General features: G+C 37.5%; 1 protein-coding gene across 1 annotated transcript in view; it reads right to left on the bottom strand.

The window, feature by feature from the left end:
- The window catches only part of PSMA8 (proteasome 20S subunit alpha 8), a 39,689-nt gene that overhangs the window by 21,857 nt on the left and 3,691 nt on the right, over nt 1-14,141 (bottom strand). The window contains exon 2 of the mRNA XM_037036870.1: nt 5,366-5,492. Coding sequence (XP_036892765.1) covers nt 5,366-5,492 — 127 coding nt within the window. The remainder of the gene's footprint in view (nt 1-5,365; nt 5,493-14,141) is intronic.

Here is a 14,141-nt window from a genome sequence, read left to right as displayed (position 1 = left end):
ATCTACATGACTCCACTCCAGGAAGACAAACAACCTAATTAAAAAATGGGCAAAAGACTTGAACAGACACTCTTTCAAGGAGGACATACAGAGGGCCCAGAGACATATGAAAAGATGCTCAGCATCACCAGCGATCAGAGAAATGCAAATTAAAACCACAATGAGATACCACCTCACACCACTCAGAATGGCCATCATAAACAAATCAACAAACAAGTGTTGGAGAGGATGCAGAGACAAGACAGCCCTAGTGCACTGTTGGTGAGAATGCAGATTGGTGCAGCCACTGTGGAAAATAGTATGGAACTTCCTCAGAAAACTAAAAATGTAACTGCTTTTTGACCCAGCAATTCTACTGCTGGGATTAGATCCCAAGAACCCTGAAACACCAATCCAAAAGAACCTACACACCCTAATGTTCATAGCAGCACAATTTGCAATACCCAAGTGCTGGAAGCAACCAGAGTGCCCATCAGTAAATGAATGGATCAAAAAACTATGGTACATTTACACAATGAAATACTACGCAGCAGAAAGAAAGGAGCTCCTACCCTTTGCAACAGCATGGATGGAACTGGAGACAATTATGCTAAGCGAAATAAAGCAGGTGGTGAGGGACAAATACCATATGATCTCACCTTTAACTGGAACATAATCAACAAAAGAAAAAAGCAAACAAAATATAACCAGAGACACTGAAATTTAGAACAATCTGACAATAGCCAGAAGGGAGGGGGCAGGGGACAATGGGGAGAAGTGGGTAAAGGTTTTCAGGAACAACTATAAAAGACTCATGGACAAACCAAGGGGTCATGGAAGCAGAGGAGGGAGGTGGAGATGGCTGGGGTGGGGGGTAAATGCAGACAACTGTACTTGAACAACAATAAAATAATTTTTAAAAAAGATGGTTTCTTTAAAAACATTTTTCTGCCCTGGCTGGTGTAGTTCAGTGGATTGAGCGTGGGCCTGCGAACCACATGATTGAAGTTCGATTCCCAGTCAGGGCACATGCCTAGGTTGCAGGCCAGTTCCCGGTTCCCGGTTCCCGGCAGCGGACGCATAAGAGGCAACCATACATTGATATTTCTCTCCCTCTCTCCTTCCCTTCCCTTCTAAAGATTAATAAATAAAATCTTTTAAAAAATGTGCTAGGTCTAATCACAATAGCCTTCAAGACATTTAAAAAATTTTTTTAATTATAGTAACTATACATATAATTTATCATTTTAACCATTTTTAAGGGTATAGGTCAGTGGAATTAAGTACAGTTAGACTGTTGGGCATTTATCACCACCCATCTCTAAGACTTTATCTTCCCAAACTGAAACTCTGCATTCTATTTTCTGTATCTATGAATCTGACTCTAGTTATCTCATATTCTACAATTGGAATCATATAGAAATTATCCCACTGTGAGTGTTCATTTCACTCAGTAAAATGTCTTAAAAGTGGACATCCTTGACTTAGTCCTAATCTTAGAGTAAAGCTTTCAGTGCTTCATCATGGAATATGATACTCACTGCAGGTTTTTCTTATGCATACTTTATTATGTTGAAATAATTTTCTTCTACTTCTAGCTTGTTGAGTGTTTCTATTATGAAAGGTGTTGAATTTTGTCAAATTTGTTTCTCTCCATCAATGGAGATGATCATGTAGTTTTCTCTGTGTTCTGTTAATGTATATTACATTGACTGATTTTCATATGTTGAATAATTCTTGCACTCCAGGAATAAATACCTGTTAGTCCCTTTAATCCCTTTAATACCCGTTAGTCTGTTTATTAATCCCTTTAATAGTTGCTAAATTTTGGTTTGCTATTTTGTCAGATATTTACATCAATATTTACAAAGGATATCAGGCTACAGTTTTTTCTTGTAGTGTCTTTGTCTAGCTTTGTTATCAGGATAATGCTGGCCTCACACAATGAGTTTGGAAGTGTCCTTTGATTTTTTTTGCAAACATTTGAAAAGGATTGGTATTAATTATTTAAATGTTTGGTAGAATTCACCAGTGAAAACATCTGATTCTGGACTTTTCTTCTTATTGAGAGGTTTTTGATTACTGATTTACTCTTTACTTATTAAACATCTGTTGAGATTTTCTAATTCTTCTTGATGAACTGGAAGTAATTTGTATGTTCAAGGAATTTGTCCATTTCTTCTAAGTTATCTCATTTGTTGGCATGTCATTGTTCATAGTGCTCTTATAATCCCTTTTATTTCTGTGAAATCATTAGTAGCATCTTTTTCATTTCTGATTTAAAAAAATACATTTTATTTATTTATCTTTAGAGGGGAAGGGAAGGAGAGAGGGAGAGAAATATCAATGTATGGTTGCTTCTTGTGTGTCCCCTGCTGGGAACCGGGAACTGGCCTGCAACCCAGGCATGTGCCCTGACTGGGAATTGAACTGTGGCTGTTTGGTCCACAGGCCCACACTCAATCCACTGAGCTACACCAGCCAGGGCTTCATTTCTGATTTTATTTGAGTCTTTTATTCTTAGTCCATTTCACTAAAGGTCTGTCAGTTTTGTTAATCTTTTCAAAGAATCAACTCTTGGGTTTGCTGCTTTTTCTATTATTTTTCCATTCTCTACTTTATATATCATTGCCTCAATCTTTCTGTATTATCTCTATCCTTCTGATAGCTTTGGGCTGTTTGTTCTCTTTTTCTATTTCTTAAGATATATACAGTGGAATACTATGCAGCAGAAGGAAAGAAGGAACTCCTACCCTTTGTGACAGCATGGATGAAACTAGAGAGCACAATGCTAAGTGAAATGAGCCAGACAGCTAAACACAAATACCATATGATCTTACCTGTAACAGGAACCTAATGAACAAAACAAAGAAACAAAACAGAACCAGAGACAGGGAAACAAGGAACAAATTGATAGGAATTAGAGGGAAAGGGAGAGGGGAATAAGGAAGGAAAGATCGGAAGGGTTTAGTTAACAAACAAGTATAAATGACCCAAGGACAGGGTCATTTGACTGTGGGGGAGGGGGGAGTGGGCAGGGCAGGGGAGACCTACAGGAGAAAATTGGGACAACTGTAATAGAACAACAATAAAAAAAGATGTAAAATTAGGTTGCTGAAGTCTTCTTTTTTAATGTAAGCATTTATACCTATAAAATTGCCTTTTAGTACTGCTTTTGCTGCATCCCATACGTCATGTATGTTATCATTTTCATTTATCTCAAGACGTTTTTTCATTTCTTTTGTAATTTTTTTCTTTGATCCATGGGTTTTTAAGGAGTATTGTTTAATTTCCATGTGTCTGTGGATTTTTCATTTTTCCTTCTGTTGTTCATTTCCAGTTTTATTCCTTTTGGACAGAAATGATGCTTTGTATGATTTCAATTTTCTTTTTACTTTTGTCTTCTCATAATGCCAGGTTTATTAAGGGGAGATCTCCCCAATAAGCCAATAGAGTCATATGTATATTACACACAGAGACGGGGAGCTTACACAATAGAAGCAAGCAGAGCAAGCATCTGGGTAAAGTCTGGATCTCTGATGGTGTCCACGGATGAAGAGGTGAGTGTGGATCTCAAGTCAGGAGCCCACAGGTCAGTGGCATCACGGGTCTGGTGGAATGAAAGTCCCACGGGGCTCCCAGTGTCATCCTTGCTACAGACAAGTCTAAGCACACTGGGTGGTGGGAGTTCCGAGTTCTTATTCAATCTTTTAAACTGTATTAAGACTTGTTTTGTGACAAGAAAACTTCTTTTTTAAACCAGTAAGGTAAAGATTATTTTTTGCTCAACAAGGGTTTTAAACTTCAATATAAAATTATGACTTGAAAAAAATTAAAAACAATTTTTAAAAAAGCATGCTCTTCGCCCCTGGGAACATGCCCGTGTCCCTCCCTTCTCCCTTTTCTTCCCTCTCAGGTGCCCATTTCCTAAACCCTCAAGGACCCAGGAGACTTGCAACCAAAGGAACAAAGGGCAGTGGCAGCTCACCTGGACTAAGCCCCTGGAGCCATCTCCAAGCGCCCATTTCTCTGACTTCTCAGTGAGCCAAAGCAGCCCTGCCTAGGCTCATCTCTTTCCTATCACATTTCTAGACAGCCAAAGCAGCCCTACCTCAGCTCTCTCCTGTAGCTACTTCTATCCTAAGCCCTTCCTTGTTTCACTGTCATCAGCTTTGATAAACATACTCTCAAAAAAAAAAAAAAAGAGAAAAAACCCCAACATGAAACATGTCTTATTTTCTATAAAGATGCAAATAAGCACATGAAAATATGTTCAATACCATTAACCATGAGGCAAATGCAAATTAAACCCACAATGGGATATCCTACACACCTATATAAAGGTCTAAAATAAAAAATAGTAACAACACCAAATGCTGCTGAGGATGTAGAGAAAAATGAATCACTCATGCACTGCTAGGGGAAATGTAAAATAGTACACCCACTCTGGAAATCAACATGGCAGTTTTTTACATAACAAAGCATGTATTATCATATGGCCCAGCAATTTTATTCTTGAGCATTTATCCCAGAACAATGAAACCTGTGTTCGAGTTTTTTGCATAGAAAACCTGTACATAAAAGTCTATTCCAACTTTTATTTGTAGTAGACAAAAGCCGGAAACATGTCCTTTATTTCTTTGTAAGAGTGTGGTATATCCATACTATGGCACACTATTCAGCAATAAACAGTAACAGACTATTGATATATGCAACAACGTGGATGAATTGCAATGGGACTATGCTAATGAAAAAGCCAGTATTAAAAGGTTATATACCATGTGATCTATTCACATAGCATCCTCAAAAATGGCAAATTATAGAGATGCAGAAGAGATTACTGGTTGCCAGAGGTTAGAGATACAGAAGAGCAATAGCATGGGTAGCCTCGTGGTAATGGAAGAGTTATGTATCTTGATTGTGGTGATGGCTCCATGAATCTAATAAAACTACACACACATGCAAATGGGTGCATGTAAAACTGGTGCAATCTCAAAAAAATCTGTGGCTTGTAACAATGTCAATTTACTGGTGTTTGAAGAAGTTACCAATGGAGTAAACTGGGTAAAAGATGAAGAGATCTACTTTGTGGAGTTTTTTTTGTAATTTCCCAGTCTTAATTTATTTCAAAATAAAAATATAAAAAGGAAATAGCTACCTAAAATTACAATTAAGATAATATAATGGATAGCTTATGACATTTATGTCCATCAGAAATCCTGGTTTACAGAGTTATGATTTTCTAGAAATCATAACTTTGTATTTAATAAAAAATGGAATATAGCTCCACATGTTATATAAATATAGCACCACAACAACTGTAGTGGGGCCATATGTGTTACCCTACTACACCAAGACATTATCATTATTGTAGGTCCGTAAGTACCTGCAAAAGCCATGCAGACGTGGTCGTCAAGAGCACAAATTTTCCTCACAGTTCTTTCATCTTGAAGCTTGGCAACAGATTTTTTTTCCACCCCAAGAACAACTATATTGATACCACGAATTGCAACCTGAAAAGTTCATTTTAAAAAACAAAATTGGTTGTCAGTTTCAACATTAAATCAAATTATTATAAAACATGACTTATAGGAAAATGGTTTTTCTTAAACATTTAATAAAAATGAAAAAGCAGACTTCTAAAAAAAACTCAAAGAAGACATAAGTAGAAACTGGATATACTACAAAAGTTGAAACTATGAATACAGAACAATTTTAACCAAAACGGCAGATGCTGGGAATCCATGTGGATTTCTTTTTTTTTAATTTTATTTTTTAAAATATATTTTATTGATTATGCTATTACAATTATCCCATTTCTTTCTCCCCTTCATCCCTCTTGCCCTGCACCCTGCTCCCACCATCATTCCTGTACTTTAGTTCATGACCAGGGGTCATACATGTAAGTTCTTTGGCTTCTCCATTTCCCATACTATTCTTAACCTCCCTCTATCTATTTTACACCTACCATTTATGCGTCTTATTCCCTGTACCTTTTCCCCCTATTCTCCCTGCTCCCTGCTGATACCCCTCTATGTGATCTCCATTTCTGTGATTCTCTTCCTGTTCTAGTTGTTTGCCTAGTTTGTTTTTGTTTTTAGGTTCAGTTGTTGATAGTTGTGAGTTTGTCATTTTACTGTTCATATTTTTTATCTTTTTTTAGATAAGTCCCTTTAACATTTCAAATAAGGGCATGGTCATTATGAACTCCTTCAACTTGACCTTATCTGGGAATCACTTTATCTGCCCTTCCATTCTAAATGATAGCTTTGCTGGATAGAGTAACTTTCTATGTAGGTCCTTGCCTTTCATGACTTTGAATACTTCTTTCCATCCCCTTCAAGTATGCAAGGTTTCTTTTGAGAAATCAGCTGCTAATCTCAGGAGAACTCCTTTGTAGGTAACTGTCTCCGTTTCTCTTGCTGCTTTTAAGATTCTTTCCTTATCTTTAATCTTGGATAATGTAATTATGATGTACCTCGGTGTGCGCTTCCTTGGGTCCAACTTCTTTGAGCTTCTTTGGGACTATTTGAGCTTCCTGGAATTCCTGGAAGTCTATTTCCTTTGCCAGATTAGAAAAGTTCTCCTTAATTATGTTTTCAATTTATTGGTCTTTCTCTTCTCCTTCAGGCACCCCTATTATTTGGATGTTGGAACATTTAAAGTTATCCCAGAGGTTCCTGAGCCTCTCCTCATTTTTTTGAATTCTTGTTTCTTCATTCTGTTCTGGTTGGATGTTTATTTCTTTCTTCTGGTGTAAACCATTTGCTTGTGTCCTGCTTTCCTTCCTTTCACTGTTAGCTCCCTGTACATTTTCCTCTATCCCACTTTTCATAGCCTTCACTTTTTCCTCTATTTTGCAACCACACTCAACCAATTCTGTGAGCATCCTGATTACCAGTGTTTTGAACTCTGCATCTGATAGGTTGGCTATCTCTTCATCTCTCAGTTGTATTTTTTCTGGAGCTTTGATCTATTCTTTCATTTGGGTCATATTTTTTTTTGTTTGGTGTGCCAGTCACATTGTAAGGGGTGGAGCCTTAGGTGTTTATCAGGGCAGGGCAATCCAGAGTGGTGGGATTATCTGTGGGGAAGGGGTTCAAGAAGAAACAATGCTGCTTGCTCAGCTCTTGGCTGGCTTTTAGTCACTTTTGCCACTACCCACAAGCAAATTGGGGCCTTCTGGTGCTGGTTCCTGGGTGGGTGCTTTTGTGTAAGTTCTAGGACCCTGTGGGTTTCTCCGACAAACTCTCCTGTGAGCCTGACAGTTTCTCCTGCTACCTGATTCCCCACAGGTTTTTTCAGCCAGAGGCTTTGAGGCTTTATTTCTCCAAGCTGGAACCCTGGGTTGCATGGTCTGTTACATTCCTCCTGATTTATCTGCATGCAAATGTAAGACCACTTGCTCTGCCAGCCACCACCTTGCTGTGAGTCCTCTCTACCCCGGCTGCCTGTCTCGGCCCCTCCTACTGGTCTGTATGATTGTTTTTTCTTTAATTCCCTGGTTGTCAGACTTCTATACAGTTTGATTTTATGGCAATTCTGGTTATTTTTTTGTTTTTAAATTTGCTGTTGTCCTTCTTCTGGTTGTGCGAGAAGGCAAAGTGTATCTACCTAAGCCCCATCTTGGCGGAACATCCTCTATAAGAATTTTAATTTGGATTACAATGGTAATCTAAATATTTTGATATGGTATTTGTATTTGTATTTGTGATTGTCTTGTGGTCAAGTGTGATTATGTTGTACTGTTTTATGAAACATAACTAGGAAAAGAGGCACATTCTGAATTAGTATTCTTGCAGTAAAAATACAGAACAGATTAAACATAGAACTATACATGAGATTACATCTTTCAATTAAATAAAACCTAGGCAATTTATCAAAGCTTTTGCTCCCTCACTGCATTCTGTCCGTTTATCCAAGAGGTCTTCCCTAACCACCACCCTACCTAACAGACATGTTGAAGTTCAGGCCCTACAGGGAACATGCCTTCTTATCAAGACATGGGGCATTATAACAATTTCACATATATTAGGACCCAAAGAAAATCTCAAAATATTTCCTAAACTGAAACAAACCAATTTAAATTCACTGATCACAAGACAATACAATAATTTTTATAACTCTCGCCTAAACAATTTTCAACTTAATAAAATTCAAACTGCCAACAGGTTGGGTCACAAGGTTGGGCATCTCTTCAAAGAGGCACCACCATAGCCCAGGAGTTGTGTACAGGGCTAACCTTTGGAGGGTTGAGTTACAGGCAGTTATCTCATCCCAGAGATGGCAGGAAAGGGAGGGAGGAGAGAAGGGAAGGAAAAAGGAGGAAGAGAGGTGTAGATTTACACGACTGATTGGCCTCAGAGGGAGGTGCTGAAAAGCCAGTCAAACATGCTGGCAGTGAAAGCACTTGGGCCCTGACAACTCCCACCTCACCTGCCGCCCCCACTGCCTGCTGTCCCCATGGGCTACCCCTCTTCCTCTTCATCTGCCCCATCCCATTACCTACATAGCTGACCCAAATCCAAAGCATCCTATACACAGGGCCTGACACAAATAGCACCTCTTTTTATCAAAATCTTTTATTAGAAAATCATAAGCATGTAATTCTCTAACATAATAATATCATACTCAAGCACACCATATGACATTTAGGTGAAATGTTCACCTATAAATTATCACACCTCTATTATTACCATACCAACCACACTCAAGCAGGCATTACTTCTGCCAGACCCTGTGTATAATCTTTCCTTCTTTTTAAAGAAAATGAAACAAAAAAACCTGCTAACACATACAATCTAGAAAATTATAGCCCTAAGTTAATAAATTTGAAAACCTGACTGAAAGGATAACAGACTAGAAAAATTTAAAACAGCCCATACTCACTTAAGAAAAAGAAGAAAAACTCAGTCTCACTAACAAATATGGGACAATTTCAGAAAAGAAATATCCCACAAAAACAAGTGTCAGTCCTAGAAGGTTTATGAATGAATTCTTTCTAATCTTCTGTTATGGGTAATTTCCATGCTATTTACATAATTCTATGGTACAGCTAAAAATGGAAATGTTCCTGTTTTTAGGAAAGCTATGTAACAATGTCAAAAACTGGCAAATATAACATTTTCTAAATAAAGAAAACTACCAATGTTTTTTACTTAGGAAGGCTGATGCTAAAAATTCAAAACAAAATATTTATGGGTAGAATCCAGAGTTACAGAAAAATAATAATATGCCACAAACAAGTATGCTTTATTCTAGGAACTTTAGGAACATCAATAAAAGTAAATATTATAATATAAATGTTACACTGGGTAATGTAGAACTGTTATTTTTGACCTTCTGATTACAGCACTTTGTTTTTAGAGAAATACTGAGTCTTTAGTGGGGGCTGTAATGTATAACCAAGTCTAGCCAAAATGTACATCTTTAAAGAATAATTGGAAGTGTTTGGAAGATAGGATAATTCTCTCTGCTGTAACAGAGCTGTGATCCTGGAGTCTAGGCCTATTTTTGGAATCAACATGTTAAGGAGATCTTGTCTGAGAGTGACAGTTAACAGAGAAAGAAAGATATGGAGAGGGAGAAGAGAAAGAGAAAGAGGCACATAGAGAGAGAGATACCACTTCTGTGGACATCATTTAAGACCCTAGTATTCATATAATTGAGTCTAAATCCAAGGTTTACCCCTGTTCCCTTCGGGTACTTGATTGAATAGGTTCATTTTTTTTGCTTAAATTATTGTAGGTTGGATTTTCTGTGCCTCCAACTTAAACAGTCCTAACTAACACAAGTCTATAGCAAAAATTAAAAGTAAATGATAAAAGCTACAAAGGCATTTGATAAAATTCAATATCCACTCCTAATTTTAAAACACTGGAAGATCAGGAAGAAGACTATTTTACCGCTTGTTAAATATATTATAACCCAGCAACTAAAATCATCTCAGAAAATCAATCACCATCCACTGAATTGTTTAAGCCAAAAACTCAGTTGTCATCATTTACAGCTCCCTTTCCTACACCATCCATTGCCAATCAGTTACAAAGTTTCTGTCCATTTTACATGCAAAAGCTATCTATGTCTTGCTATCATGACTCCAGTACAAGCAACCATCGTTCGTTGCCTGTGCAACCCAGTAAGTTTTCCAGTCTCTATTCCAGCTCTTCACCTTTCCACCTCCCAACCCGACTCCCCCTACTGTACTGTCATCTAATCTCCATAAAGCAGTCACGGTGAGCACTTAAAAGTATCAATAGGTTCAAACTACTCTCTAGTTTAATATCCTTCCATGGCATTTCACCTTACTTAGAAAAATGTTTTCAGACTCTTTAGTCTTGCTTATAAAGCTGGGCACAATCTTATAAAGCTGGCCCCTGCCTACCCTTCAATATTATGTCATTGTTGTTAAGCAAGCACCAGCCATGCCTACCTACAGCCATGCTACCTACCTTCTTTCAAGGCTTTCTCAAACACGGTTCTGTTTCCTTCCTCCAAGTACTCACATGTGACATTTCTTTGCTTAGAACAGTTCTCTTATTTAGGTCTGTTTAATTTAAATTTCACTTCAAGGAGTCCTTCTCTATTATTCTATAAGCAACCTGTTATGTTCTTGCAATCAGTACATTTGTTATTACTCATTTATTCATTGTGGTTACCTCTCTAAACAATACATTCTAAAAAAAACCAAACAAACAGTACATTCTGTGAGGACAAGGAAACAATTGGACAAATCTAGGAAGTGGGACACTCTACCCAATTAACCCTGTTTCTTCAAGACATCAAAAGCAGGAAAAAAAGAAGGGATGCTATTCAAAAATGAAACAGGGATAGCTAACAGCAACGTACAAGACATGGACTTCAGATTTGGACTTAAAAAAATAACTATAAAAATACATTGTGTGAGCAATAAGGAAAAACAGAAATGTAGGCTGTTAGAAAGTATTAAGGAATTGTATTAATTTTATTAGAAGTGAAAATGGTTTTAAAGGTCATCTTTAATTTCTAGAGATGCATAATGAAATATTCACAGATAAAATGTTATCTGGATATAAAATAAGCAAAATACCTGGATGTAAAATAAATGGGGGTAAAGTACTCCACTGAAAAGTGAATTCTGACATAAACCTTACCAAAATTAACTCAAAATGTATCATGGACTTAAATGTAAAATTATAAACTTTTAGGAAAAAAAACAGGAGAAAAATATTATGATCTAGGCAAAGAGTTCTCAGACTTGGTATCAGAAGCATGAACTCTAAGAGGAAAAACTGTTAAACTGAACCTCATCAAAACTCCAAACATTTTTTTATCTGTGAAAATCCCTGTGAATAGGATGAAAAGACGAGCTACAGCCTGGTATGCAAACCACACATCTGACAAAGGGCTAGAATGTAGACTACATAAAGAACTGTCAAAACTTAACAGTAAAAATCCAATCCAATTAGAAAAGAGACAAAACACATGAAAGGCATTTCACGGAAGTAGATATACAATGGCACACTGCACATGAAAACACGCTCAACATCATTAATTACTAATGGCTATAAAAAGTTTTATTAAAACCATAAAGTACCACTATATACTTATCAAAATGGCTAAAATGAAAAACAGTAACACCAAATGCTGGAAAGTATGTGTAGAAACTCAGTAAGTCATACAGTGCTGGTGAAAATGTACAATGGTACAGCCCCTCTGAGCAACAGTTCAGCAATTCCTTATAAAACTAAACATGCGATTACCATATGACCCAGTAATTGCACATTTGGAGATATAAACAGAGGAATAAAACTTATGTTCACACAATCACCTGCTATGAATGCTCAGGGTATCTCTATTCATAACAGCTCCAAACTGAAATAATCCAAATGTTCTTCAACAAGTGTACAGTTAAACACTATGATACATCCATACCATGTGCAGCAATATGCAACTACTGGAATGAGCCTCAAGGGAAAAAAGCAAATCCCAAAAGGGTTCAAACAGTATGATACCGTTTACACAACATTTTGAAATGACAAAATATTAGAAATGGAAGGCAGATGAATACGCCAGAGGTTAGAGCCATGGACACTGAGGGTGTAAAGGGGGAGAGTAGTGTGCGCGTGGTTATGTAGGAGCAACATGGGGGATTCTTTTGGAGTTGGGAACCGTTCAGTATCTTGACCATGGATAGAGGAACATATACAGGCAAAAAAATACGATAAAATTTAATATACACACAAACACGCCTTGGCTGGTGTGGCTCTGTGGATTGAGTACCAGCCTGTGAACCAAAAGGTCACCAGTTCGATTCCCAGTTAGGGCACTGCCTGGTTAGTGAGCCAGGTGCGTGAGAGGCAACCACACATTGATGTTTCTCTCCTTCTCTTTTCCCCTCCCCTTCCCTCTGTCTAAAAATAAAATTTAAAAAATCATTTAAAAAACTTTAAAATATATACATACAAAGAAAACAAGTAAATTGGAGAAATATTAGGTGGCTTTTATCAATGTTGATATCCTGACTGCTAAATTAATGTCAGGCTATTATATCACTATCCTAATTGAACCATAGTTTTGCAAAATGCTACCATTGGCAGATAATGGGCAAAGCATACAAGTTTCTTACAACTGCATGTAAACCTAAAATTGTCTCAATAAAATTTTCAATGGAAAGTATCCCACTGGAAAGGGGTAAAAGTTGGTAAAGAAAAAAGAAGACCAGTAAAATGCTGACAACTGTTGGAGCTGGGAAACTGGTATACAGAGGTTCATTATACTGTTTCCTTTATATATACTTTTCGTTTGAAATATTCTATAATAAAATGTTAAAAATGAATCATATCAACCTAAAAACAAATAAAACTCAACTTTATCTACTGGCTTTTTCTCACCAACATTGAAACATATAGTAAAGTCTCTCTTATCTAAACAAAATCTTAAAGACCTCTTCACTTCAGCCCTACCCCTTTCAACGCGCACTTCAAAAGCCAAATATCATCACCATCCCTCAGCTCGCAGCAACCTGGTTTATACCCCCACTCCTCCTCCCAGTTTAGCCAAAGTACACTATACATTAGTCACTAAGGTCCCTCAAGGTTGTAGGCTGTCCTCCACATAGTCTATACAGTCTAAGGTCTATATTTTGTCTTCTTGAGTGAAGAAGAGTAATCAACAACACTCATTTACTTGACTGTCAACATAGGTTTTCAGAAGGGTGAGAAAGAACACACTTCAAAATTACTGTCTCCAGCCCACAACAACCCCCTAATACCCAACATGCATATTCAGTTGCCTCACAGTCTCTATGGGTAAGGAATCTGTACATATAGGCTAAGCCCTCTGGGTCATCTTTCACCGGGACCACTTTCATAGACTTCTATGTTGTCTCCCTGCTTCTAGTCTTGACTTCATCCACTCCACTCACTGATCATACTGTAGTCTAAGAAATCTTTGACAAAATAAAAATGTGAAGAAAAAAAAGAAAATCTGAATGTGCCATTCCTCTACTTAAAACCTGTATTAGTAGGGACCATTTTTCACTACAAAAAATTAAGAAAGCATAGAGTTGGCTTGGAAACAAAAGGATCTAGGGATTGTAATTTTATTCTTAACGCAGAGAGGTTTTCTCCATATGGAAAAAAATATGGCCACTGGCAACCTGGACTGACATCCTAACAGTCTCCCAGAGAAAAAAGCTACTTCTCTCTCTAGTTAAAAAAGTCCTAAGAATGGATTTATATTGGCTAGATTTGAGTCACATGCTCATCACTGTGGCCAGGAGGATGGAAACTGATTCTGCCTGGATCATGGGAGTACCTCTGTGGTGGGACAAATGCAGTCTGTTACTAGAAAGACAGAATAGGCCTAGAGAATGACAGTAACCACATTGAAACTCTTCAAGGCCTATTACTCCCTTAACGGCATTCCATGACATGGTGCGATTCTAGCTTCATCTTGTCCCACCTTTCCATTGCTTCAGAAATCCTGAATGCCTTCCAGTTCACAGAACATGGTTATTTTTTGCTGCTTGGTCTTCCCACACACCATTTCCTTTGCCTAAAAAACTCCGCCCTCTTTTCCCTTCCACTTTTTAAATCTTTCTTTCATCTCTCAGATGCCTACTTAAATGGTACTTCCTCAGGGGGACCTCCCTAACACCTAGAGTTCCCGTGATGCTCCAC

Source organism: Sturnira hondurensis, unplaced genomic scaffold (genome assembly GCF_014824575.4).
Source record: "Sturnira hondurensis isolate 20B ecotype Veracruz unplaced genomic scaffold, ASM1482457v3 Scaffold0001872, whole genome shotgun sequence".
Classification (NCBI taxonomy): domain Eukaryota; kingdom Metazoa; phylum Chordata; class Mammalia; order Chiroptera; family Phyllostomidae; genus Sturnira; species Sturnira hondurensis.
This window is presented reverse-complemented; position numbering and strand designations above follow the sequence as displayed.